Source organism: Panicum virgatum, chromosome 9N (genome assembly GCF_016808335.1).
Source record: "Panicum virgatum strain AP13 chromosome 9N, P.virgatum_v5, whole genome shotgun sequence".
NCBI classification, from domain to species: Eukaryota; Viridiplantae; Streptophyta; class Magnoliopsida; order Poales; family Poaceae; genus Panicum; species Panicum virgatum.
The window spans coordinates 20961229-20987611 of record NC_053153.1 but is presented as its reverse complement, the minus strand read 5'-3'; the positions used below and the strand labels follow the sequence as shown (position 1 = coordinate 20987611).

Here is a 26383-nt window from a genome sequence, read left to right as displayed (position 1 = left end):
GTTGATGTTACTAACCGGTGCCTTTGTTGTGGGCACGTGGCGGCACCGGGCCATGGCAAAATCCGGTGCCATTGTCCACCCTTTAGGCACCGGTTGGTTCCACCAACCGGTACCTATTCCTCCTTGTGCTTTTGGTACCTGTTGGTGGCACTAACCGGTTCCTATATTGAAGTTTTGGTACTGGGTGATGCTTTAACCCGGTACCAAACACCTTATCTTTGATCGCCGCTGGCCAAAGGTACCAACTGCTTTTGCAGCCGGTACTGATGTGTGGCATTAGTACCGGTTGCAACAGCAGCTGGTACCTTTGGCCAGGACATTTGGCCTGTTTTCTAGTAGTGGTCGGAGCCCCTTCCCATGCTACTCTGTACAAGGAAATAAACTTTATTTAATGTTCTGGCACTAAATTCAGGTGTCTGCAACTTTCTCCACAAAAATAGATATTACCACTTTAAGTCAGATGGATTTACAGGATTTATGTGGATCCGTCAAACTGCAGACACATAAAACAGTTAGCACTGGACTGATAAGAATGCACCTTGCACGGAACTCATGCACCTATGGTACATCCAAATCTAAGTCGTACTTTGAAGCTGATGCTGAGCAAACTGTAAATCCTTTGCCTAGCATAACAGTGATATGAGATCTGCAACACAAGGAAATAGGAAAGTACACATAATCCAAGTAGTGCTTAACATACCATTGTATTGTCAAACGAGCACCCCTGCAAAAACAGGAACAATTGGGGCTTTTCGACCTTGCTTGAAAACCTGCTCTGCATCGAAATTTCAACCAAGGTCTCCGAAGATTGCAACATTCAATTCCCTTCCCCTGACAATGGTAACGAATAAAGTAAGTACTGCCATGAAAAAATAGAAAAGACGATTTGGAAATAACACTGGTACCTTAAATCGCGTGAACATATGTTACGGAAAGGTATGTTGCTCCAAATTTTCCACTTCCAAGCCTCCCCCACGCCTTCAATGGATACTATCTGGCCAATTGCATCTACAAATAAGCAAGTGAAAGGGTCAGATCAGATTCTTCAGACTTCAGACTTCAGACGAGTTGCCAACAGAAACACTTCAATTGCAAATTATACTGTGAGCTCCCACAACCATGTACATGTAAAAAAAACGTTTGTTGCCATTCCTCGAAGAAACATCGTCGAAATCAACATACTCAAAGCTATGGAGAGGTATTGGAGAACCAGTCTTGTTATCTATCTCGTCTATCACTGTCCTCCCATCCATGTAAATCATCAAGTCATTTCTACAGGCCATGTACTAATGCTCTCTTGGGCGTACTGTGAAATCCGACAAGGCGTAGATCTTCCCTTCAACCAGCTGTCTTTCAGCCACTTCATGTTGCAGCCAAATGCACGCACTTGCATAGTTGCACCTGCAAACCAGTAAAAGAAAAAATAACTTAAAATCAGTATGCTGAAACTCAAGAAAAAAATATTAATCGAGCACGAGAAGTGGGCTAGCATGGTTATCATCCGTCAATTGGTATGGAGTATGGACAGTGGAACTACAGTTTGGGGGATGGATTGAATAACCTCTTCGTCGATCAGGAGGGCGTGAGACTAAACTCCGTATGACTATTTGGATTGAAGGCCGGAGAGGTGCACTTGGACTCTGATCCCTCCATGATTTCCGAGGGTTAGCCGAGACAAAGGGGTAAACCCACCTTGCGATGAACCAGTTTTGGCATGGGGGCTCAAGCTTGCTTGTCCTCATCCCTATCCCTAACCCTAAACTTAATTGGGATATTCGAACCAGGCAAGCACGAACAAGAGCCGATCCACTCCTTTACTTGGATTGAAGTGATGAGCCGCCATGGAAGCGGTGAGCTCGCGCACCTGTGTTCCGGAGCGTGGCTTAGCCTCTCCGAGGAGAGCCAGGAGCTGATGAACCCGACGCTTCCGGTGACACACACCCGCACTCCGCTGCTCCTCTGCTCTTCCGCCATTGCCGCCTCTCTGAATGGGTTTGCTGACAAGTCGTGACCGGCGAGGTGGAGCGCGTACGCCCTGCCCACGTGCCTGGCGAGCTGACTAAGAGCAGGAGCGCACCGGTGACGGTGCCACGCAGTGCGGGCCGACCAGCGCATGCGCGTGGTGGAGCGGCTTGGCCTCTGCGCCCGCCCCGCAAGGTGTCGCGCCGCCTTCAACGGGAGGGAGCTTGCCTGCGGTGGCCTTGACGGCGAAGGCGACGGAGGGGCCGGCGAGCGCGTCGAGGCCGGAGATCTCGCTAGCGGTAAGGTACGTGGACGCCGAGCCCTTGCACCACTCCGCTGGCGGCGGGGGACTGGGAAGGGAGAGGTGCGGCCGGCCCGAGCTGCGCCTCTTCCCGCTGCCGCCATGGACGCGGCGGCCTCCTCCGCTGCCACCAGCCAGCCCCGCTGCCCCGCACCGCAGCTGAACAGCGGCGGCCCCACCACCGTCGCTGCCACGCGCCGGGCCGCCCGCGCGGGTGCCCACCGGGGTAGGGACGGGCGTCCGTGCCCGCCGGGTGTCACACCCGTTTTTTTAAATAAAATCGAATGCATAACTATATGTATGTCAGGATCAAATTTCAAACATATAGTAATATCATAATGGCAAAATGAGCAACAATATCACGTAAAAAAGATTTACAATGATTAAAAGATCTATTAGAGATACACAGTTTCAACTGGAAACGACGGCTCCACACATCACAGGCAATCGACCGGGTTGCATGCGCCTAGAACTCAGCAACATCTTTAGCAGACTTCAAGCAGCTTTCTTCTCTGAGCAGTGTGGTTATAGCAAGGGTGAACACATATCGTACTCAGCAAGTGTATTGGAAAATAAATGACATGCAAGACTTAATCAATGAATAAGGCTGGCTGAATAAACGGTAAGCATTTTAATAACAGTTGAGCATTAATAAACTATTTACTAGTATGTATGAAACCATCTCACATTTATGAAAAAGAAGTAAACAGCTGAGTAAACAAATTACTTGGAACGTTCGGTATCTGATTTAAAGCAATGATTTCCATTAAGTAGACATGTGAGGGACCGAGCCACTCTTGACCGTGAGCACGGCTGATATACCAGTTTTCACTCTGCAGAGGTTGCACACTTTACCCACAAGTCATGTCTCCCTTGATGCTCGGGTTTGTAAAGCCCTTAAATACTTCCTTTGGTGAGTGGCAGGGATTCACTACGAGGCCTTTATAAAGACTCCCGAACAAGTAATATCCCGCTAAAGTTTCAGCCACTAGGCAAGTGTACCTCCCTCAAAACGTGAGAAAAACCAAACAAATGAGTGCACCCTTGGCAGGCAGCGTACCACTCTTAAACCTAGTCCCCCTCTTGTGACTTTCGGTAAGCTACTAACAAGTTAGAGACATCTAATTAATCAGCCAAGACCAGAGCCATGTAGTCCTTGTGGTTGCGCTGTTTTCCCAAGTGGTCGCTACATGGTTGATTTTAATTAACTTCACAAGTTCATCATATTGTTCCAAAAATTATAAAGTATAGAATCATGTCTCATGTATCATTATTGTAAACCACCCATAACCATTGTTCAGCAACTAAGCAAATCTACCCAAAAGATTTTATAAAACTAACCTGGCTATTCAAGGACATGGATAAACAATAAGGATAATAGATATCCATCAATTTAATGTATGCAAGCATATAATAAAGTTATTAGGATAAAAGCATGATCAAAGAATATACTTGTTTTGAATCTATATAATAACTACTCAGAGTCTTCAACTATTGCTCTTGCATCTCGATCTTCATCTTCACAGCTCTCGAATTGCGCTCCTTTCTACTCATGACAAGCATCGGGTACAAACATACAAGAAACAAGCAAACAAACACAACTAAGAAAAGAGCACTAAACAGAAGAAAAGCATTACAAGAACACGCTAAAGGAGAGGGCTCAAAACTACGATCGTGATAGCACAAGACATTGAAAACGGAGCTGCGGTTGAAAAGACACAGCTATTGAAAGATTTATGTTATGATAGAAGAGAAAACTATAAGCTTGATATATTTTAATTAATAAAACACATGTCAAGAACATCTGAAAGAAATATCCATATTAACTAAATCATATTGATTTATATTTGTAAAGACGAGTAAACTTAGTCAAGTTTTATTTATCAAGTTTCAATGTAAATTAAACCGGTTAACTATTTAACTAGCAAATAAAAGGCATGTGAGAGCAACTAGCGTAAAACTTTATGTTCGTGGTTTGAACTAAATAAATTATATAAAAGACACATTTAAGTTGGTAGTTAATAATATTAGCATAAATTATGAAAACTGATGTACAACTCTAATTAGCTTTTAATTTTGAAAAGCTAGTTGAAATAGATATTAATCAAATTAATTATAAATTTAATTTTAAAACAACAACTATGGTACAACAACACAAAGAAAGCTAACACAACGAGAACGAATTAAAACAGAGCTAAAACTAAGCTAAACAAGGTTTGCAGAGGTTCTCACCTAGATGCTATCAAGAAAAAGCACGAGTCGGAGCAGTGGTCACGAGGGTGTGCTCACCTGCGGCGATGGGGAACATGGGTAACCAGAAACCGGCCGGCGGCGGTCTGCTGGGGGCTGCTCCGCGGACGGCGGCGCTCGGGCGGATGACGGCAACCGGCGCCGGTGAAACGGAGTCATCTTTGTCGAGGGGACCGCCGTGGTGCTGTCCATCTTGTCAATCGCGCGGTGGACACGACGAATCGGGCAACCGCGACATCCGGCGGCGGCGATCTTCAGGTTCGACGAGGAGGGCTCAGGGGTGGCGACGCGCAGGCACATGCAACGTGAGCAGGAGGGCACCGGCGAGCAGGGTGCTCGGGTGCAGTAGACCAAGGGGCTAGGTGCGCCAAGGGCTTGACGTCCTGGACGAGGCGAGCGGCGATGCGAAGGGGCAAGCGACGGCGCAGCAGGGGCGTGTGCTCGTAGGGCAGGTGCAGGGATTGCGCAAGGCTAGCGGCAGAAGACGTGGGGCTCTGATTAAGGGGAGGAGGCGGGGGCTCCTATGTATTTTATGGAAGATGGTTAAACAACTCATCTATAAAATCAACTAAAGATTGTTTATTAGAAAATATTGAATCAACATTTTGAAAATGTTGAACCAACATTTAGAAAATGTTGACCCAACATTTTTCAAATGTTGAGTCAGTATTTCAAAAATGTTGAATCAATATTGAAAAAATATTGAATCCTCGTCTTCTTCGGCGCTGGCGCCCGGCGGCGCGATGGCGAGGCGCGCACGCAGCGGCGGCACAGCGCGCGTGGCGGCGGCGCACGCGAGCAAGAGCAAGCGGCGTGGGCGCGGGGCGGGTGGGCGGGCGGCCGGGAGCGCGGTGGCAACGCGCGCACGCGGCAGCGGCGCAGCTGGCGTCGGCGCGCAGCAAGCACGTGGTGGCGGCGTGAAGCAGCCAGCAGCGACGCAGGCGAGCGGGAGCAGGCAGCGCAGGCGAGCGGGAGTAGGCGGCGTGGGCGCGGGTTGGGCGGCTGGCGGCCGAGGGGGTTGGTGGGGAGAGAAATGTGAGGGAGGAAGGTAAGGTTAGGGTGGATCCAACGGCTATGACTATTTTGTACGAATCTCAAACACTATAAGGTGAGGGGGGGAAATCTTTGGGAAGATGTATGTATAGGTTTCCCCGAGGAGACGACGGCACAGGAGCACACGCCTGACAGGACATGATGCAATCGGGCCAAGGTGGACTCGAAACAGGCCTTGCGGTGCTATCCAAGGAGGATTGAGGTCCCTTTTTTTATTTGGGAGCAAGGAATTCAGTTGATAAACAAATCCAAAAAAAATATCTGGAATATGTTTTACAGCCTATAAGAATTTCCTCAAGCATCCAAGACTCCGAGACAAAACTCAGAAATTAATTTGGACATGATCAACCCAAATAAAATACTTGGAGTTCGTTGAGAGGTTCCTAAAAGATTCTGGAAATTGGATTTTTCTCTTAGAAAATTGAGAATAAAAACCAACAAAAATTTAGGTAATTCTCACGAAGTATAGAAAATGGATAAGTTTGTCAGAAAGATATTCACATTCCAAAATTGAAATTTTGGGGTGTGACACCAGGGCAGGGACGGGCGCAGCGAGTTCCATGGGGAGGCAAGCCGTCCGGGAGGAGGGGCGCTCGATCGTGGCAGTGGGGTGGGGGAGGCGGGCAGCGCGCAGGGCTAGGCGCAGGCGGCCGGGGTCGGGTCTCGGGCGGAGGGGCTCGGCGGGGATGGCCACGAATTGGGGTGGAGGGCATTGGGGGAAGGGGGTGTCGCGAGGGAGAGGGGGTGTTGGGGGGAGGCGACGTCGGGGCCAGGGGCAGGCGGCGTGATTGACGGGCCGCAGGCGCGATTAGTCTGGGCGGGTCAGGCTATCCGCACTCGTCGTACTCTAAATTCATCCTCAAAAATGAATATTCTGTATTAGTCATCAAAATTCTATCCTCTATCTTCAGTTCCTCGGCACCCATCCATCCTCTATTTCTCTCCTCTATACTGAAGCGTCCCCTCATAAGAGAAGACTTAAATGTGATACCAACATCAGTCCCAGGAGGCTGATGACACATTTATTACATCAGATGGTTTATCACCGTACAACTCTACGCGGTAATGGGCAGTGAAGCGCCACTATCGCGAGGATTACAACTAAAACCCACACAACTACATTAACTACGAAGAGGGGGTCATCAGAGTCTTGCGCCATACGGAACTTCCTGCGGGTGACCCTATCCACAGGCAAGGCTGGGTGCAGAATGGTACCCTACTCGACGTCATCGGGAACGTAGTCTGGATCTTCCTCTGAAAAAAAAATTAAGAATGGGGTGAGTACAAACGTACTCAGCAAGTCCAACCACACCCACGGAGTGGGTATAAACAGAATATAATTCACAGGGTAAATTAAGGATAAAGCTAGGGTTTAATTTGCGGAAAGCAATATTTTATGTAGGGGTTCATTTGAAAGAAAGGATTTTCAAAGCAAGTTTTCTTGCACCGAGTAACACGTAGTGTTGACCCACACAGGATCTAAGTTTTAAGCTGCTACTGGACTCCTCATCCGCCGTAGCACACGGCACAACTGCCGGACACTTTTCCCAAAACAACTCACGCCAACTCATCCCTTCCCAGAATAAACACTAGTTGCGTTACCACACCGTAACTCGGCCAGTATCATGCGCACGGCTATTCGAATAGATTTTAACTCTGCAGAGGTGTGCAACTTTACCCACAAACGGGGTACCACAGCTCGAACACCGTAGTGTCGGTGTAGATCCCAACAAAGCCATTACCCACCTTAGCTAGACCTGACTAGCCATCACGGGATCCACCAAGGGGTCATTGACCTATCACAGAAGTTTTAACCGGGGCATAAGTCACATAGAGCTAATCCCTTTTCCTTGATCACCCGTTGCTCTCAGCTCTCCTGATGGCTATCAGACTAACTAGTGGGGTTTATGCTAAGCCGTTGCCCATTCAACGGTTGAGTGGTTTGCACGATAGTGGAGTTAGGTGAGATGACACACCAATTCGGTCCTTAATTGTGACAAGATGGATATCTCCATTCCTTTATCTGCCACACAGGCACGAGCACACCCATCGGCAAATCACACAGAAATGCCATCCATCCCGTCTAAATTCATCTTTCGAAATTCCACTTTTCTCCCTTCCCACACACGCACACCTTTTCTTTATAAAACAAGTTGTATTGTGTATAAGGTCCTAAGCGTTCTAGCAGCGATTAACGTCCAAACAAAACACATTCAGACATTAATCTAGGTGGTCAAGGAATGGTTATAATAAATCAAGGGGTGGCTATCCAACCATATTTTCAACAGGCAAAACATATGCAATTTTATAAAACAGGCCAATAGGTTGTGTTTATAAAAATTAGGACAAAACATGCATCAAAGGGCGGGATTGAACTTGCCGTCCTCAAATCCTTCCGGGGTTTCTTGATCGAAGTGTTGTCCTTCGGGCTCGGGGTCGCAGAACTGGTCCTCGTTTGTTTGCTCGCAGTACTGCTCGTCGACGGGCTCTCCTTCGTTCACACCGTGATCTACGACATATACAAACAAGCACACAATCAAGAAAAAGAAATAAAAGCTTTATCGTTGAGCTCGATACGGAAACAAATAAGGTATCGACATAGAAGTAATATTTTTGGGAGATTTCCTAATGTCATGGCCAAAACTATGGTATAAATGGCGTGGTAAAGTTTTGGATCGATCGGAGGTTGTTTGGCACATAAAATGATAGGTTATATAAAGGTTTAGGGGTTAAATAAGGAGTTAGTGACCTATTTGTAATTATTTCTAAGAGTGGAAGGGCCTGATCGTAATTTATGGAAATATCTTGGACATGCTAAAAAGGTGTAGGGGTTTATTTAAAATTAAGTATATGTGGTGGAAGGGTTTGTTTGCAAAAAGGAAAACAGGAAGGGCCTTTTTGGGAAAAAGGGTTACAAGGGTGGGGGTTCTTTAGTAAATAGAGGGAAGGGGAGGGGGGGGTTTTTGGCAAGGATGCCATCTTCTTCCTCCTCCCTCCACGGGAAACAGAGGAATGGAGGGGGCGGGCATCGGCGGCGCTTGGCCGGCAACCCTGGGCCACGATAGCGGATGGGAGGAGGGGGAAAAGGAGCAGGGAGTTCCGTGGGGCCGATCCCCGGCCGCTGCTCGGCCAGAGGCGGTCCGGGGTGGCCTGGCCACGGCGTCCGGCGGGCAGCGGGCGGCGGAGAGCATGGGAGCGGCACTGTAAAGCTCGTCGGTGGCCCGGACCTGGGGGAAAAGGGGAAGGGAACCTCGGGGGCTCTATTGCCTACCTTGGTTTGGGCTGGGGTGCAGCGGGGAGGGGAGCTCCATGGTGGCCGGCGTCCTGGGGCGGCGGCAATGGTGGGCGGAGGCGTTGGGAGCTCGGGGGGAGGCTTGGAGCGGCGGTGGAGGTCGTGGAGGTGAAAGGCGACGCGAGGGCCCCTTTTATAGGCGAAATAAGGCGGCGGGGAGAGCCGTGGGGCGGTGGCCATGGTGCGGTCGGCCGGCGAGCTCCACGTGCACCATTAATGGTGATTGGCGCCGCGGCAGCTTGATTCGTGGTGGCACAGGGGTGACAAGACGACTCGGGCAGCGGTGAGCGGCGCGCCAAGCACTGTGACACGTGGGCGGGCGGACGCTATGCTTGTCGCCGAGCGGCGCGAGCGGCGAGGCGGCGGCCCTGTGCTCTACGGCGGCGCGAGCGACGAGGTGGCACAGGAGGGCGGTGGCGGTCCGGCGAAGCTCGGGGGCGCGTGGAACGCGTGCTGCGCGCACGGCGCGTGGGCAGGAGAGCAGGGCGGCCGTCAGCGGCGGGCAGCGCAGTGAGCGGCGCGGGCACGCGATGCACGCGCGCATGCGCGGCCAGGGCGTGCGTCGAGGCGGCGAGGAGCTTGGCGTGCAGGGGCGCGCACATGCGCGCGTGCACGGGAGCGGGGGTGCGCGCGGCGGTGCGTGGGGCAAGGGCGACGGTGAGCCGAGCGGTGCTCGGGGCATGCAGCATGGGAGAGGAAGGAAGGAGAGAGAGGGAAGGAAGGAAGGAGGAGAAGGGGAAAAAGAAAAAGAAAAAGAGGGAAAATGGGAAAAAGAGAAAAAGAAAAAGAGAAGAAGAGAGAGAGAAAGGGAGAGAAAGCGAGCGCACACCAGCGGAATTCGCGGCGGCTACTGCGGCCTGGTCAGCCACGCGCGCCGCGATGTCCAGTCGGACAACGCACGTGGAGCGAGGAGAAAAAGAGAGATGGGACAGCGGTCGAAATCGGGTGTCGGGTCAGGGAAAGATTTTTGGAAGGATTGAGCTGAATGACGAAAAGAATTTTGAAAAATTATTTTTAGCGTGCGATTTAATTGGTAAATTTTCGAAATGTTACATATACCGACTACCAGCTGCGGACCCCACATGTCAAATTTTTTTATCTCTATTTTTTACCCCCTCCCATTCTCTCTCCCCACCTCGACAGCATCGTCTTGTCCCTCCCTCGAGGCGACTCCCTCCATCATCGCCGCTCCCACCCGCGCCGCCCCTCCCCTGCCTAATCCGCCATCTCCCACCCATGCCGCCCTTGCTCCTCCGTCGTCCGCTGTCCTCCACGGTGAAACCTCGCCGGAGCCGGAACCTCACGGCGGCGCCCCTCCTCCCCCTCCTGCTCCACCCGCCGGCCGGATCTTGCGGCGCCCCATGGCGGTGCGCGGTGAGGTGGAGCTCCACGGCGCGGCAGGCGGAGCCCCCGCTCGAGCTCCGGCTCCCTGCTCCCCCTGCACCGGTCCCGCCCCAAGCTCCGCGCCGCCCTTGCCTGCGCTCGGCTCCGCCCTCCCCACGCCCTCAGAGAGTGGGACAGGCTCGAGGACGGCGCAGCATCGGCCGGATTCCAACGGCCTACACGGGGCGCTGCAACTCCACCCCACCGCGCTCACGTCGGCGGCCCTCATGGCGCCGAGGCGCGCCGCGGTGGCACACGCGCGGTGACGAGGCGGGCCGCGGCAGCGCGCGCTCAGCGGCGAGGTAGGCCGCGGTGGCGTCCTCCCTCCCTCAGAGCGTCATCCCTCGTGCCCGCGTCCTCCCTCCCTCCAAGCTCCTTGAGCCTGCACGTGCCGGCGTCCTCGTGCCCGCGGTAAGGGAGCAGCGCGAGGCGGAGCTGGGCTGCCGCGAGCGAGGAAGTGGCGGAGGCGAGCGCTGTGGATCTCGCGGGCGCGGTGGACCTCGCGGCCTCCTCCCTCCCCGTCTCGGCCCCTAGTCGCCGGCCGCGGTGAGCGTGCACGCGGCGGCCTGCGCGGCGGCCAAGCGCTGCGGGGTGCACGGCAGTGGCGGGGGGCGGCGACATGGCGGAGGGGAGCCACCACGTGGTAAGCTCGAGGCCGGCGGCGGGTCTCGTGGCTGCACGGGGCAGGCGGCGCGGGTCCTCGCGTGGGCGGACGGCAGCTGGCAAGCGGTGCGGCACGGCCACGCGCGGGTAGGCGCCTGGGGCAGCGGCAGGCCGGCGCATCATGGCCATCCGCCCCCTCCTCCTCCCCCTCCCATGGCCCTCCGCCCCTCCTCCTGCCCCCCTCCCTCTGCTTCCCGGCAGCAGCGGCGGCGCGCAGCGGAAACAACCGAGGCGGGCCCCGTGCCACGTTCGCACGGTAGCGGGTTCCTGGAAGGCCACTTGATTCCCCGGATGGAAAGGCATTCGCTACTTTAGCGCCCCGCTTTAGAATACCCGGTGCAGTAGATTTTCCACCAAATGCAAACTGCAGGACGCTTTGGCAGATCTCTCCTCGTACCCAGTGCGGAGGGCCTCAGGATTCAATCGGGATTCACTGACTTGCTGAAGGCAAGTCAGTGAATTACTGTAGCGGTAACTTTTGATTCATTCCCGGCCGTTCATTTGCGGATGGATGGATGAGATCCAGTGATACAGAGAGCATGGTACAGTAAATCTGTGAACAGTGAGATCGGCACAGTACCTCCACTACAGTAACTAACGGTAGGCTACTGTTCACACAGACACGATTTACTGTACCTTTTGCTGACTTTGCTTCAGCACGGCAGACAAGCCGGATCGCTCAGGATTGGGTTCATCGGGCGGGTAGATCCGGCGCCGGTGAAAAAAAAATTAGATGATTGGGTGGGATCATTTGGCGCGGGATGACGAAATCCGTCTGCCTAGAGCGCTGTCAAACTTTTCGTCTTACATGTGGGCTTTAAAGATGTGGTTTGTGAGGGAGATGGGTAGGCTAATTTTGGTACATGCTAATTTCAATTGTTTAGGATTCTTATACTATAGATAGAGAAGAAGAGATGTAGATAGATGCCCTCTGTTGTCTTCTCATCAAAGCAGAGAGCTTCAGATAACAGAGGTTGCTTCAATAAAATGGGTCATGAGCCTCAATTACAAGGGGCCTTGGGCCTAATGTTATCACCCAAATCTCCTTACTTGGGCCGATCCAGGATCTACTGCTTCTTTCACTCGTCCCGGGCGCCGTCGGCGATGCGATGCAAGGCGCCGCCGATGATGACAGCCACGAACAGGTGAGGATGTCAAAGTGGCTAAACCCATTGTATTGTACCGGCTAGTCTCTGTTATGGCTCAGCCCTTGGTGATCGCCACGATCCGGTTTTCACGGTGATCGTTGGCATCTCGAGTGGGCACCGGCTTGTATATGTACATGGCGCATGCAATCAATACTGTGTGTGTTGCCCTCTACTCTCATTCATGGTACCATTCGCCATCAGATCCTACACCGCTTCCGCTTCTTCTCTGCTGCTTCTCCTCTCCGCCATGGCGTCGAGCTCTGGGTCCTCGGACAATGGCGGCAATCCTTTTGCCGCACCTCCCGTGGCCATCTCGGCATCGACAGCACAACTCATCAACATCAAGTCTCATGTCCCGGTCACTCTCGGCATCGGCGACTATAACTTCACCATCTGGCACACCTTTTTCAATATCGTCTTCCACAAGTTCGGTGTCGAGGATCACGTCGACGGTTCGGTGGACTCTCACGCCATGATCGCCGACACCGAATGGACACTGGTGGACTCCTGCATCGTTTCTTGGCTCTACACCATGCTCTCCTCCGACCTCCTCTCGGCCGTCGTCCAGCCAAACGACGACGCCTACACCGCCTGGATGACCATCAGATCGCAGTTCCTTGGCAACATCGTGCAGTGCACCGTCTAGCTCTGCCAGCGGCTCCACGCCCTCTGCTAGGGCGACCTGACGGTGTCCGAGCACTGTGGCCGCCTCAAGGACATCGCCGACAAGCTGCGCGTCATCGGCTCGCCCCTCACCGACCAGGACCTCGTCATCAACCTCCTGAGTGGCATCAACGACAAGTTCGCCAACTGCATCCCGACGATCTCGCGCGTCTTGGCCGCCCATGACGTTCTCTCAGGCGCGCTCCTTCCTCCTTCAAGAAGAGATCTGGGCCACAAATTGCGCACAACGGGCGACGTCCACCGCACTCCTCGCCGCGTCCTGATCCGCTGGGTCGTCTTCCACTTCTCCTTCCGCCGCCGCCGGTTCTTCCCCAGCACCTCCAACCTCCAACCTCACAAGTGGCGGCACCGATCGGCCACGCAAGCGCAAGAAGCAGTAGTCTCGTACTGGCTCCTCCTCTACTGGCCAGGCACCGGGCGCTACCTCCAGTGCTCCCCGCAGCGCACCCATGGCGTCCTGGGTCAACCCGTGGACCGGCGTCGTGCAAGCCTGGCCTCTTGCGCAGCTCCCGTCCACACCTCCTGGCGCCGGTGTTCTCGGTGCTCGCCCAGCTACTGCACCACAGCAGTCCATGACTGCCCAACATGCACCGGCTGGCGCACTGCCACCTGCGCTCTAACAGGATCTCACCGGCCTCTCGCTCCAGCCATCCCCGCCAAGCGCCACCGACTGGGTATTTGACACCGTCGCTTCGTCGCACATGGCAGGCAATTCCGGTATGCTTTCTTCCCTTTCACCATCCTCTTCGCGTATCATCGTTGGCAATGGAGCCTCCTTGCCCGTGCAGTGCACCGGACACGGCTCCATCCCCACGACCTCCCCTTCTTCCACTCTTTCTCTGCGTGATGTTCTGGTCTCCCCCTCCCTCATCCATAATATTGTTTATGTCCGACGTCTAACCACTGATAATTCTGTCTCTGTTCAATTTGATCCCCTTGGTTTCTCCATAAAGGATCTTCACAGCAAGGCGGTTCTCCTCCGCAGTGAGAGCACCGGCGACCTCTACCCCCTACGCTCCACCACCTCGCCGTCTGCCATCGGTCTTCATGTCACCGTCGACCTCTGGCACACTCGCTTGGGTCATCCAAGCCATCTTACTCTTACTCGCATCATGCCGCATTTAGTTTTTCAGTGTACGCCTTCCAATAAACATTCTTGCATCTCTTGTCGCATTGGCAAACATGTTAGGCTTCCTTTCAATGATTCTGGTTTCTCCTTTTCCTTTCTGTCTCATGCACTACGACATTTGGACATCGCCTCTTATCAGTAACTCTGGTTTTCAATATTATCTTGTTGTGCTTGATGACTACTCTCACTATGTTTGAACGTTCCCGCTGCGACGCAAATCCGACGTCCTCGCCATGCTCGTTTCTTTCCATGCTTTTGTGCAGACGCAGTTTGGCCGGCCGATCATGGCGTTCCAGACTGATAATGGACATGAATTTGACAATGCTGCCTTTCGCTCCTTCCTCGCTGCACACGGCATTGTCTTGCGCCTCACCTGCCCCTACACTTCCCAGCAAAACGGACGTGCCGAACGGATCCTGCACACCCTCAACGACAGCACACGCACCATGCTCATCCATGCCAGGGTGCTGCTCTCGTTCTGGCCGGACGCTCTCCACATGGCAACACACCTCGTCAACCGCCGTCCCTGCACTCCCCGTAGCAATGCCACTCCCTTCTTCCTACTCTTTGGCTCCGAACCCGACTACTCGCATCTCCGAGTGTTTGGATGCCAATGCTTCCCTAACACTACCGCAACTGCACCGCACAAACTTGCACCCCGATGTGTCCCTTGTGTGTTCTTGGGCTATCCTAACAACACCAAAGGATACCGATGCTATGATCCAAAGACACGGCGCGTTCTAACCTCACGGCACATCATCTTCGACGAGCATGTGTTTCGCTTTTGCCAGGGCCGATCGTCTACTCCGGAACACATGACATTGCCGCCTCCTCAGATTGAGCAGGTGCCGATACCGCCTCCTCGACGATGTCCAGCGGCTCCGGTGCAACTTCCCCCAGCACCAGCACCGTCCACGGTTGCTCCTCCCCCGGCACCAGATCCCGGCTCACCTGCGCCGTCAGCTCCCTCCTCGACAGGCCGGGTCACGCCTTCCCTTCCATTGGCTTTGTCAACTGCTCCGGCGCTCGTCCCCGACATGCCTCCACCAGTACCCGAGGCCGTGGGACACCCCATGGTTACGCGACGCAAGGCCGGCGTGGTCAAGCCGAACCCGCGCTACACCAACATTGCGGAAGTCGACACTGTCCCATGCTCGGTTCGTGCCGCGCTCCGTGATCTAGAATGGTTCGCGGCGATGCAAGAGGATTTCAAGGCGCTCCAGGACAACGGCACTTGGGAGCTTGTACCGCGACCCCCTGGCGCTCCCGTCATCACTGGGAAATGGATCTTCAAAAACAAGTTTCATGCTGATGGCAGGTTGGAACGCATGAAAGCACGCTAGGTTGTGCGTGGCTTCTCCCAGCGCCCTGGCTTGGACTTCGACCAGACCTTCTCCCTGGTGGTCAAGCCTGCCACCATTCGGACCGTGCTGCATCTCGCCGCGGCACGAGACTAGCCGGTCCACCAACTCGACGTCAAGAACGCGTTCCTCCACGGGCACCTGACGGAACGGGTGTTCTGCCACCAACCTGCGGGCTTCGTCGACGCCGCGCAACTGGACGCCGTCTGCCTTCTACGGAAGTCGCTCTACGGCCTGAAACAAGCGCCTCGCGCTTGGTTTCAGCGATTCGCCACTCATCTGTAGCAGCTCGGCTTCATCCCCGCCAAGTCCGACAGCTCCCTCTTCGTTCTTCATTGTGGCGATGCCGAAGCTCATCTACTGCTGTACGTCGACGACATTGTCCTTGCTGCCTCTTCGACGGAGCTACTTCACCAAATTATTGATCAACTCCGTCTTGAGTTTGCCATGAAAGATCTTGGACCCGTCCACTTCTTTCTCGGCATTCAAGTGCGGCGCACGGCGACTGGCTTCTTCCTGTCCCAGGTCCAATATGCTGAGGACGTCCTCGATCGGGCCGGCATGGCGAACTGCACACCGGCTTCCACGCCAATTGATGTCAAGGGCAAGCTCTCCTCCAGCACAGGCCAGCCAGTGACTGATCCGACGTTCTACCGCAGCAACGTCGTGGCACTCCAGTATCTCACTCTCACGCGGCCAGACATCACCTACGCCGTGCAGCAAGCATGTCTCCATATGCATGATCCAAGAGATGTGCACTGGACTTTGGTGAAACGCATCCTTCAGTACGTTCGCGGCACCGTTGGACAAGGTCTCCAGCTTCGACGTTCATCTTCCCCGACGCTAGTTGCCTACTCGGACGCCGACTGGGCAGGATGCCCAGACACGCATCGCTCGACATCGGGCTTCTTTGTCTTCCTCGGTGACTCTCTGGTGTCATGGTCTTCCAAGCGGCAGGCCACTGTCTCGCGTTCAAGTGCGGAGGCCGAGTACCGTGGCGTGGCAAACGCAGCAGCCGAGTGCTGCTGGCTTCGACATCTTCTCGACGAACTCCACGTCAAGGTCGACAAGGCGACTCTCTTGTACTGCGACAATGTGTCTGCCGTCTACCTGACGGACAACCCCATTCATCATGGGCGCACAAAGCATATCGAGCTTGATGTGCACTTTGTCCGGGAGAAGGTTGCCATCGGGGATATCCGCGTTCATCACGTTCCGACGCGCCAGCAGATCGCCGACATCATGACCAAGGGCTTGTCTAGGGCATTGTTCGAAGAATTCAGGTCCAGTTTGTGCCTCGACGACGACGCACGAACTGTGGGGGGTGTCAAAGTGGCTAAACCCATTGTATTGTACCGGCTAGTCTTTGTTATGGCTCAGCCCTTGGCAATCGCCACGATCCGGTTTTCACGGTGATCGTTGGCATCTCGAGTGGGCACCGGCTTGTATATGTACACGGCTCATGAGATCAAAACAGTGTGCGTTGCCCTCTACTCTCATTCAGAGGAGACACCACGTCCCTTTCTTTCCAGGATATGCTACTTATAGCTTGATTAGCGTCTCGTTTGTTTCTCCTGCAGTAGGACTGTAAGACTGAATTAAACTTCTGTTGTTTTTTTATTATTTTTTTGAATAATTGAATAGTATTTGCGAACCATATAATGCTGTTACAGTGTTACTTCATCATGAGAATAACCACAGATTCATGTCAAGTACATCTTGCACAATATATGGCACAAACTGACAGTCTGGCACACACCAAAAAAGGACGTACCCAGTGCCGTAGGCTCCCGCAGGCACACACTATTTTTTTTTTTTGCGGGTAGGCACACACTATTTCGCGCACAATATATGTAAACTTGTTCATTCTGAGTTCACCAGTCACGACAATCAAATTGTGGAGTCAACATCCTTATTTCTTCAGGATCCATGTTCCAGAACACCTCAGGGCATTGGTCATCCCACATGGAAGCAGTTGTTGCCGGAGGGCTGAAGGGGACACTGCTGCTGCATGTTTTCTCGTCTGCTTGATGAATGCCCTGTGGCATGGAAACAGGTGCCTGCAGTGGTGTCTCCATCTCCCTCCAAATCTGAACCATGGGGAATCCGTCGGTGCACTCAAGGGCACTACCTGTGATGCAGCTACTGACGTTGACATCGCGAGTGTCGCCACAGCTCATCCCATCGACAGGAGCAGTGTCAAGGAGGCAGCTGGATTGGTACATCAGTGAGAAGGATGACGACGAAGGTGACATGCTCAGCTCCCTCTCCTGTGCTTTCATTCTCTTGCGCGTCTTCCAGTAGTTCTTGATGTCGTTGTCGGTGCGTCCCGGCAGCCTGCGGGCTATCCTAGACCAACTTCACATCACCAAAAATCGCAGTGTGAGTATATAGTTCCAGCTTCACCTAAATTCAGTGACTGAGGAACAAAACTATGTCTGGAAAAATGATTATGGGACGATCGAAACAAACCTGTTACCCCAGCGAGCATGGAGCTCGATGACAAGGCGTTCCTCCTGCGGCGACAAGCGTCCATGCTTGCGGCTGGGGTGGAGGTAGTTCACCCACCGGAGCCGGCAGCTCTACCCTGTCCGGTTGAGGCCTGTACATATGAGCATGAGCATACACAGAGAGAGCGTGATTGCGTGAAGCAATTACTGTGAAGTGAAGCCTGAAGAGGTTTGTTCAGACAGGATGGTACGTGTTGCTGTTTAATTGATTGCTGCTTAATCTGCTTGAAGGATTCAGAAAAAAAATGAGTAGCTACCTAATTGGTAGTAGTTCCACAACCCCTCAAACCTGAGACCTGGGCAATGGAGTCCCAGCGGCGGTCACCGAGAAGGCGGACAGTACATACCAGTTGCATGTCCTCCTGCTCTGTCCATGGCCCCTTGCGCATCCCCTCCCTCACTGTCACCATGCTAACGTTGTTGCTTGCTTCGATGTGGGATTCCAGTTTCAGCGATGGTCACCGAGAAGGCGCACCAGTCTGGCTGCTCTTCGTTCCCTTGCCGGTTGTGGATTAATAATCCAATTTCAGCTGGTTTACTTACATCCTTGATGATGAACTTGATCCAGCCTGATAGGAACAAGGTAGCTATTACACTTTGCCTTAGCCTTACCTGTGTACATGGGGCTGCTAGTGGCTTTTGCCACTACTCATTTATAGTAAGGCACTCTAAATTTAATAATAATAAAATAAAATAAAACAGAAGCACTTACAATGGTTGTCATTTAGAGAATCTCAGGTATCCTCATCATCTTATCATCATTGTAGGCTCAGAGTTGGTAAAAAGTTGGCTTCCCTTGGTCTCAAGTCTTTAGTGGATACTGGTGCTAGATTTATGTAATATTTGTACATATTAGTGAATTACACTTCAAAAATAGGAGCCGTCCATCTGATAAAATTCTACGACGGTGAAGATAGAAAGTACCTAGGATAAAGTACTTCCAAAATGTGGGACCAAGTAATAAAAGATGGGACCGAATACTAATTTAATTTAATTTCTTATAAATGCTTTTCATATATCAACGGCTAGAAAAAAATTCACTTTTTCCTTAAAGTGCCCATTGGTACTTTACAATCATTATAAAAGAGCTCTTTTTTTAAAAGGAAAACCGTGGAGCATGCTCCCCAACAATTATTTAAGAGCCAAAATAAAGTTTACACAAGTTAGCTAGATGCTAACCAGTATGGGAGAGAGGAACCTACCAAAGAAACTTACCAGAAACGAGGGGGGATTACATTAACGGGAACGTATCTAGTGCAAACCACCGTCTTTGTGAAAACTCATACAAACCATGGTAAAAAAGTCATCTAAATTCACCCAAAAAATCACACATGTAGATGATATGATAATACACAATCTTGTAAAATATCTTGTCCAAACTCGACTTCGTTTGTGAGATATAAAAATAACAAATTTCAAACCAGAAAGTTGTCCAGATGATTTGAAATTTGTTATTTTTATATCTCACAAACGAAATCTGATTTGAAATTTGTTATTTTTATATCTCACAAACAAAGTCGAGTTTGGACAAGATATTTTACAAGATTGTATATCACCATATTATCTATATTATCTATATGTGTGATTTTTTTGGTGAATTTAGACGACCTTTTTACCGTGGTTTGCATGAGTTTTCACGAAGTTGTGGTTTGCACCAGCATTAACAAGAAGAGCAATGGACGCAGCCATCAAAGACAAGGAACTGATACAGACTCAGCTGAAAGACGGGTGCAACGGTCCCCGACTCTGAAACACAGCAAACTCAAAAGACATGGTCAACATGATCTATCACTAGCCACCTTTGTTTTGTATCACTACTATAGAATAGTCCTTTGTTCCAAGCCATTTGTCCCGGCAGCCTTTGGGCCCGGGACAATAGGTGGCTTTTGTCTCGAGTCCAACGGCTAGCCGGGCCAGCGGGGGAGACAGGGACCTTTTCTCCTGGTTGGAGGCACCAATCGGGATAAAAGGGTGGCCTTTTATCCCGGTTGGTGGCTCCAACCGAGACAAAAGGCCCGCGCAACTTTTTGTCCCGGTTGGAGCCACCAACCGGGATAAAAGACCCCCCTTTTTGTCCCGGTTGGTGTCTCCAACCGGGACAAAACTCCTTGGCCCTCTTATCCCCTTCCCTCTCCCCCCGCCCGAGCCATTCAGCTCACTTGTTTCTTGTTGTTCTTGGCTCGGGAGAGAGGAGTTCTTGCTCATTTCTTCAACATATTTGTGAAGATCTTTGATTCCCCGTCCATCCATCGGCACTAAAGGTTTGGGGCTTATTTTTCTCTTCTTTCTTGGCTTGTAAATTTCATTTCATGCTTTAGAAATAGAGAAAATGTGTAGCTAGCTCATTTCTTGGACATTTAGCTAGATTGCATATGTAGGTGTGATTTTCTTTTAGATTTAGATGAGTATGTGGATAGTAGAAATTTTTAGAATGAGTGTAGACACTTCATGTGATGTATTTGTATATATGACCATATTGTGGATAGTTGATTTTTGTATTCATTAATGAATTAATGAAATGAGTATATTAGAATTTTTTGTATTATGAATGGATTATTTTGACACTCTAGTGATGTATTTATTCAGGCTCACATTGAAACCATCTAGAACCTAAAAAAATCTTTATTTCGAAACAAGTATACGTCGTTAATCTCCATCCAACGGTGATGGCACTACCTTTCGGGGATACACGATGCGCTATAAGGACGTCGCGAATCGGTTGGTCGCATCACCACCACTTCCGATTGATAAGAAGACAGCATTTGACGCAGTCAGCATGGCCGTTGTTGTACTGAGAGTATATCAACGAGCACGCTGCCTATGCCAAGTGCTGTGCCTATTAATCGTAAATTTTGGTGCTGCGACTGGCCGATTGGTGACATCCTTGTACCGCACCGTGTCCCCCCGAAAGTCAGTGTCATCACCGCAGGGTTGAGGTTACTGACATATACATTTTCAGAAATAAAGGTTTATTTTTCTTCTAGAGGGTTTCTGGATATTGAAAAGAGTGTACTCCTGGAACTGAAGGGTGTCAAAGTAATTAGAAGTTATAGAGATTTCTTTCAATTAATTAGAGATTTCTTTCAATTAATGATACATTTCGTCTTTTTTATATGATTTCATTGTTATTTGCAAGAGTTATTAACCTGATCATTGTAATTGTAATAGTAAATAATTTTTGCATTGTAATGGTAAGAATTTATAATTTTGTGGAAAATAAAGGTATTTTTCAGTAAAAAATGGCTTCAGCAGCTGGAGGGAGTGGCGCCGGTGGGGGTGATCGTTGTCCTTCTGGAGAGAAGGGCACAACTCGAGTAGGTCGTCGGTCCAAAAAACCTAGTGCTTTTCATAGGGCTGGGCTCCGTTATTTGGAAAAAGAATATAGAGAATGCATGGCAAGGGGCGAGGAACCTCTGTTTGATCTTGAGGATTTATTACGGCGTTATGGTTCGTCACCACCAAACTCGGAGGTTTCAGCTCCGCCATCTTCTTCTGCGCCAGCAAGAAATCCGTTAGAGCATTTTGCGTTCCAACGCAAGGACGGTTGAAAATCTATGTGTTGTTGTCCGAATTTTTAAGTTTCATGTATAGTACTCCTTTGTTAAGTTCTGTAATGGATTAAGTACTCTTTTTAATTAATCAAGATGTATGATAGATATTGCAGATCTTTTAATTATTCCATCAGGAGGACCTCGACATCTCTATGGTCGTCTTGTGGGTTCTGTAAGTATTTTACTCTCCTTACGTATTGTTTTGCATGATCTCAACATACTGATCCCTTGATTTATTCGGTATCATGTAGAATGGAGATACAAACTTGCAGAAGAAAGGGATACTCTCACCTCGGCTTCATCGACCCAATTACTTGTAATTGGAGGATTCTACGCGACACTTCCGATGAGCTATACCAAAACTTGTTCAAGTACATAAGCGTTCATCACAACAAGCAAATGATATTGTTTCCTTACAACTTTGCGTGAGTGATTCCTTCCGTCTAACTCTTTCTATTCTGTAATCGAATTGTTTAAACCTTAACTACCAAGAACTACCTCCGTATAATCTTGCAGTGAACACCGGGCCCTAATTGTCATAATTCCCGAGAAAAGCCTACTCGTGGTTATGGACTCATTGAGGAGAAATCCAGAAGAAAATCTTCTTAACATGATGAAAAAGTAATTCTACCACTACTCCGTCGATGACCGATAATTTGAAACACTTTGTTACTTGACTATAATTGTTCTAATCATGCACAGAATTTGGAAACAATTCGCTAAAAATCATCCAGGCAAATTTGACAAGGAATTGAAGATCAAGACAGATTTTGCGGTATGCACTTGGATGATTCGTTGCACGATTCATTGGTTTTATTATATATTTATGTAAAAATACCTGATAATCTCTTCTCTCTTAAAGTGTATGAGGCAGAAACAAGTCACTAATTTATGCGCATACTATGTATACGAGAACATCCATGGTCTGGTAGGTCCTCCAAGGGCCTGGACAGATTGGGAGGAGGAAGTAAGTAAAAAACTTGTTAATATTTGAACTCGTATTTTAATTAGTCGAAATTAATTATCCCCTTTTTCCATACGTCCAGGAGATGCGCGATAAACTCATACCGGAGGAAAAGATTATGGCGATTCAAGAACAATTATCCGGATTTATTGTTGAGCAAGTCCTCGATCCAAAAGCCGAATTCTACTATGATGGACTATCTAATATTGACAATCGCAGCAAATATGATAATATACGCGTATATATGTAATTAAGAATGAATATACCTATGTAAATATATATGTGTGTGTATATATGATAATATACGCATATATATATATAATATTGGTCCTAGACATTTTCATATGTAAAGGAATTCACATGTATAGATATGTGTATACATACATACATACATATATATATATATATAAGTGAATTAATTTATATATGAAAACTATCTAGGACAAATATTATATAAGTAACTATATATATGTGTATATATTAGTGGAGATTATACACACTGAATTCCAATACATAAGTTTAATTAAAATGCAAAAGTATAATTGAAATAGAAAAAGAATTTAGAAAAAGAAAACAGAAAAAAAAGACCTTTTGTCGCGGTTGGCAACACCAACCAGGACAAAAGAGTGCGCCAGCCACGTGGCGCTGGCAGCACCTTTTGTCCCGGTTGCCAGACCCGGGACAAAAGGACCCCCCTTTTGTCCCGGCCTGACGTTCCCGGTTGGAAAACCGGGACAACAAGAGTTTCCCAACCAAAACAAATTAGCCTTTCTATAGTAGTGTATATATCATATCATCATTGATTTATCCCTTCATTATTGCATGGAGAAGAAAGCTTTTGAAATGACTGGTCTCTAGGGCATTTGGTAGGCCTTCCAAAAAGTAGGATAGACCTAATTTCTCCACTATCTGATTTGGTTTTGAAAGGTTCCTTATTAGCATAAATTTGAGTATATACCGTTTTCTCGTATGAGGCACATGGAACGTGGGGAGGCACATGGAACCTGAAGATAGCGTTGTTGGTGTTGCAGTGTGTGGGACGGCACTTTATCAATTTGTTATTATATCTTGGCATCTATCCTTCTTGCTTTTGGAAACTTCAATCGCTCGTCTGGTTTTCGTGCTACTACTTGGGAGACCAATTAACATATATATATATATATATATATATATGAAATTATGTACTGGAAATATATAGGTGATTATGTACCGAAAATATATATATTATGTACTTAAAATATACAATAAAGAAAACAAAATTATGTTTCTTTATTTTTCTCGCCAGGGGTAAAATAGTCTTTTTACCTCACATTTAACACCGTTACATGCCCAAAATTGACGAAAGACCATATACCTAAGGAATTTTTGTTTTGATGCCATAGATCCAAATTCAAAAAAATAAGGCCAAATACCAGGGCCATACACATTCTTCTTCTTCTTCTTCTTCTTCTTCTTCTTCTTCTTCTTCTTTGTTTTTTTGTTTTTGTTTTTGGACCGCACTAACGCGCGACCTATCGCGCAATAGGTGAGTGCGCGACCCTTATCTGTCTTCCATTCGTACATGAGTTCTTTGGCGAAATAGCCAAATTCATCCCTGAACTATCGCGTCCGGCTCAAATTCGTCCTTGAATTTTCAAAAGGTCCAATTTAGTCCCTGAACTATCTCCATTGGTCCGGTTTTGTCCTGTGCCGAGCTGGCGTTGACACCGTCTACTGCCTCCTTAACTTTCCGTCCCATTAGGTTTACAGCAAACGCTGAAATGTCCATTTTACCCCTGTTTTTTTCTCAGTACACCAGCCCTCCCTCTCCCAGGCAGCCCTCTCGCTCCCTCGCAGTCTGGCCGCCGCTGTATTGTAATCGCTGGAGGCCTATGGCTCATTTTGTAATGTAAAATGCAAGTATGAAATGATGTTGCAACAATTGTAACCATGTCTTGTTGAAATAAATAAAGTACTTGTTCATCGAAAGTGACAGAACATGCCAGTTTAAAAGTGACAGAACATACCAAATGATACATGTGCCATGCACTGGCACTCAAACTACATGATGCTCTTCCCTGATGACATTGCGTTTTCCTAAGCTGTTTCCATGACCAGTTGAAGTGGATCGAATTTTGGCTGTGCCGGTTGCTCCTGAAACATTGATGGTTGTCTTTGCATATGTCCCAGCAACCATGCCAGCACTTGTCTTGATTGTAATAGATGCAGTCCCACCAGCAGCTGCCTTTGCAGATGCTTCAGCAATGGCTCTAGAGTTTGACTTAGACACCTTTTGTTTCTTATTGCTAGACTGAGAAAAGAAGATATGGAAAGGAATTAGTTTACTAAAATTTTGTCTTCCATAATCACTGCTTTGAAATTTGCTAACCTGAATATATGATGAATTGGCAGATGAATTTGTGTGGATTGAGGGTGGTACTGGACGCTTTCCTTTACGCTGCTCGTCTGATGCAGGTACCATTGCTTGACTCGTTGCATTGGTAGCATGCTGTTGTGAAGGATTTGGTTGTGGCACTGACCTTGACCTTCCCTACAGTTAAGCACCAAAAGTTAGTGCATCTGGAAGCAGCAAACAAATGACATGATAATAACTCGAAAGGATAAACACCATCATCCTAGGGCATGTCCTGGAGTTGTGGCCATCCCTTTTGCATCGGCCACATCTGATTTTAGTACCAACTCTTGATGATTTAGTGCTTGATTTCTTTGGCTCTGAAGGATCTTTTCTTCTATTTTTCTTTGGCCGGCCTGGCATCTTTTTGACTCTAGGAGGCAATGGTTTAGGATTTGCAGACACAGGCCATGCCGACTCATGCTCTACTGGTTGCAGGACATGCTGATATGTCCTCTTGTATGCCTCAAGAGAGAAACAGTTGTGCACATATTTATTAGGTTCTTCAGACATCTTGAACAGGGCAGCACAAGCATGTGCACATGGAATCCCAGAAACTTGCCAATATCTGTATGAGCATGTTTTGTTGTTGAGATCAACTGTGAACCTCCATTTTTTATCTCTCACTTCAAAACCAGCTTCACCGTTCCACAAGACATGACAGTACTGGGTCCTATGCCTGATCTTACAGGCCTTCCTGATAATGTTGGGGCATATTTCCATTAACCACCTCTCACTGTTGCTCCGATTCTATTGGATTCTTCTGGTCACAAGGATCCTTATGTCCTCCAACATAGTCAAGATAGGCTTGAACCTTGCTTCTATAATTGGAAACATGTAGTTCCTTCTCCTAGAAACACCATCACTATCCTCATCATATGATGCATCATGATCTGAATCAAAGTATGCAATGCCATCACCACCTTCACTGGCTTCACCAATATTGTTTACATCACTACCACCAGGGACATCCAAATAAATTGGAGCATCCAATGCAATGTCTCCTCCCTTCCTCGCAGTCGACATAAACTCTTTGTATTTATTTCTTATCTCCCTTACTTCATCATCTTCATCACTTGTAAATCCTGTGGCATCAAACTCGCTTCCTGATTCTTCTTTCTCATTTTTGGCATGTTGGTCACCCTTTCCATCATTCTGATCATCCTCACGAGTGGTGAGAGCCTCCAAATACATAATGTTCTCATCCAGTGCAGCGCTTTGGTTACCTTCTTGTTCATTCAAATCCATAATGTTCTCATCTCTGAATAAGGCAAAGATGTCCTCATCTCCATATTGTGTCTCTGTGTCTTCATTGGCACTCATGTCCAACTCATTTCGTTCAGTGTATATGTCCACAACACCTGCAGATCCTATCTCATCAAGCAAATCCATGCAGGACTTAGCATCTACAAGCAGCCTCATTCCACTATTTAGCTTTGCACCAACTGGTAACCAGTACATCCTAACAGATCTCTGAAAGGTGGTGTGATCTAACAAATGGCCATTCAGCTCTGGGATTGATAATTTGTCCTTATCTATGTGTGATACTCCCAAATCCCCATTGCAATATTGCATCTGTGACCCATCAAGAACAAAATCCCCATTGAAATGAAATCGAACAGTCAATACCTCATCATCTCCCATGTTAATTCCGCCCTACATGGTCAAATTCCACCAAAAACAGAAATCAAATTTAGATCCCACGAGCAGAACTTTCACTCACCTTCAATCGACAGCCAA

At 49.0% G+C, this 26383-nt stretch overlaps 2 protein-coding genes, 1 long non-coding RNA gene and 1 pseudogene across 3 annotated transcripts; 1 reads left to right on the top strand and 3 right to left on the bottom strand.

The window, feature by feature from the left end:
- Positions 1-339: 339 nt before the first annotated feature.
- On the bottom strand, positions 340-4987 carry LOC120691761. The gene is made up of 6 exons (XR_005682375.1): positions 4553-4987; positions 1183-1401; positions 906-1008; positions 701-831; positions 448-493; positions 340-365 (listed from the first exon to the last, which is right to left on the bottom strand). It is a non-coding gene; the product is annotated as an uncharacterized LOC120691761 (long non-coding RNA).
- A 9915-nt stretch (positions 4988-14902) lies between these two features.
- On the top strand, positions 14903-16642 carry LOC120688832 (uncharacterized mitochondrial protein AtMg00810-like). Its single transcript, XM_039971197.1, has 2 exons — positions 14903-15109; positions 15515-16642. Exons 1-2 carry the CDS (start codon positions 14903-14905, stop codon positions 16640-16642), a joined length of 1335 nt encoding a protein of 444 aa, XP_039827131.1.
- A 230-nt stretch (positions 16643-16872) lies between these two features.
- On the bottom strand, positions 16873-18379 carry LOC120691815 (annotated as a pseudogene).
- A 5835-nt stretch (positions 18380-24214) lies between these two features.
- On the bottom strand, positions 24215-24766 carry LOC120692694. The gene is made up of 2 exons (XM_039976068.1): positions 24620-24766; positions 24215-24541 (listed from the first exon to the last, which is right to left on the bottom strand). The coding sequence occupies exons 1-2, from the start codon at positions 24710-24712 to the stop codon at positions 24287-24289; spliced, it is 348 nt and encodes a 115-aa protein (XP_039832002.1). The 5' UTR covers positions 24713-24766; the 3' UTR covers positions 24215-24286.
- Between the last annotated feature and the right edge of the window lie 1617 nt (positions 24767-26383).

Excerpts from the sequence above, each read along its gene's own strand:
- LOC120688832 (XM_039971197.1), top strand. The coding sequence starts at position 14,903 with ATGCCTCCACCAGTACCCGAGGCCGTGGGACACCCCATGGTTACGCGA. Across the intron at positions 15,110-15,514 it reads ACAACGGCACTTGGGAGCTT|CTCGGCTTCATCCCCGCCAA; the intron begins GTACCGCGACCC and ends CATCTGTAGCAG.
- LOC120692694 (XM_039976068.1), bottom strand. The coding sequence starts at position 24,712 with ATGGTACCTGCATCAGACGAGCAGCGTAAAGGAAAGCGTCCAGTACCA. Across the intron at positions 24,542-24,619 it reads CCAATTCATCATATATTCAG|TCTAGCAATAAGAAACAAAA; the intron begins GTTAGCAAATTT and ends TTCTTTTCTCAG.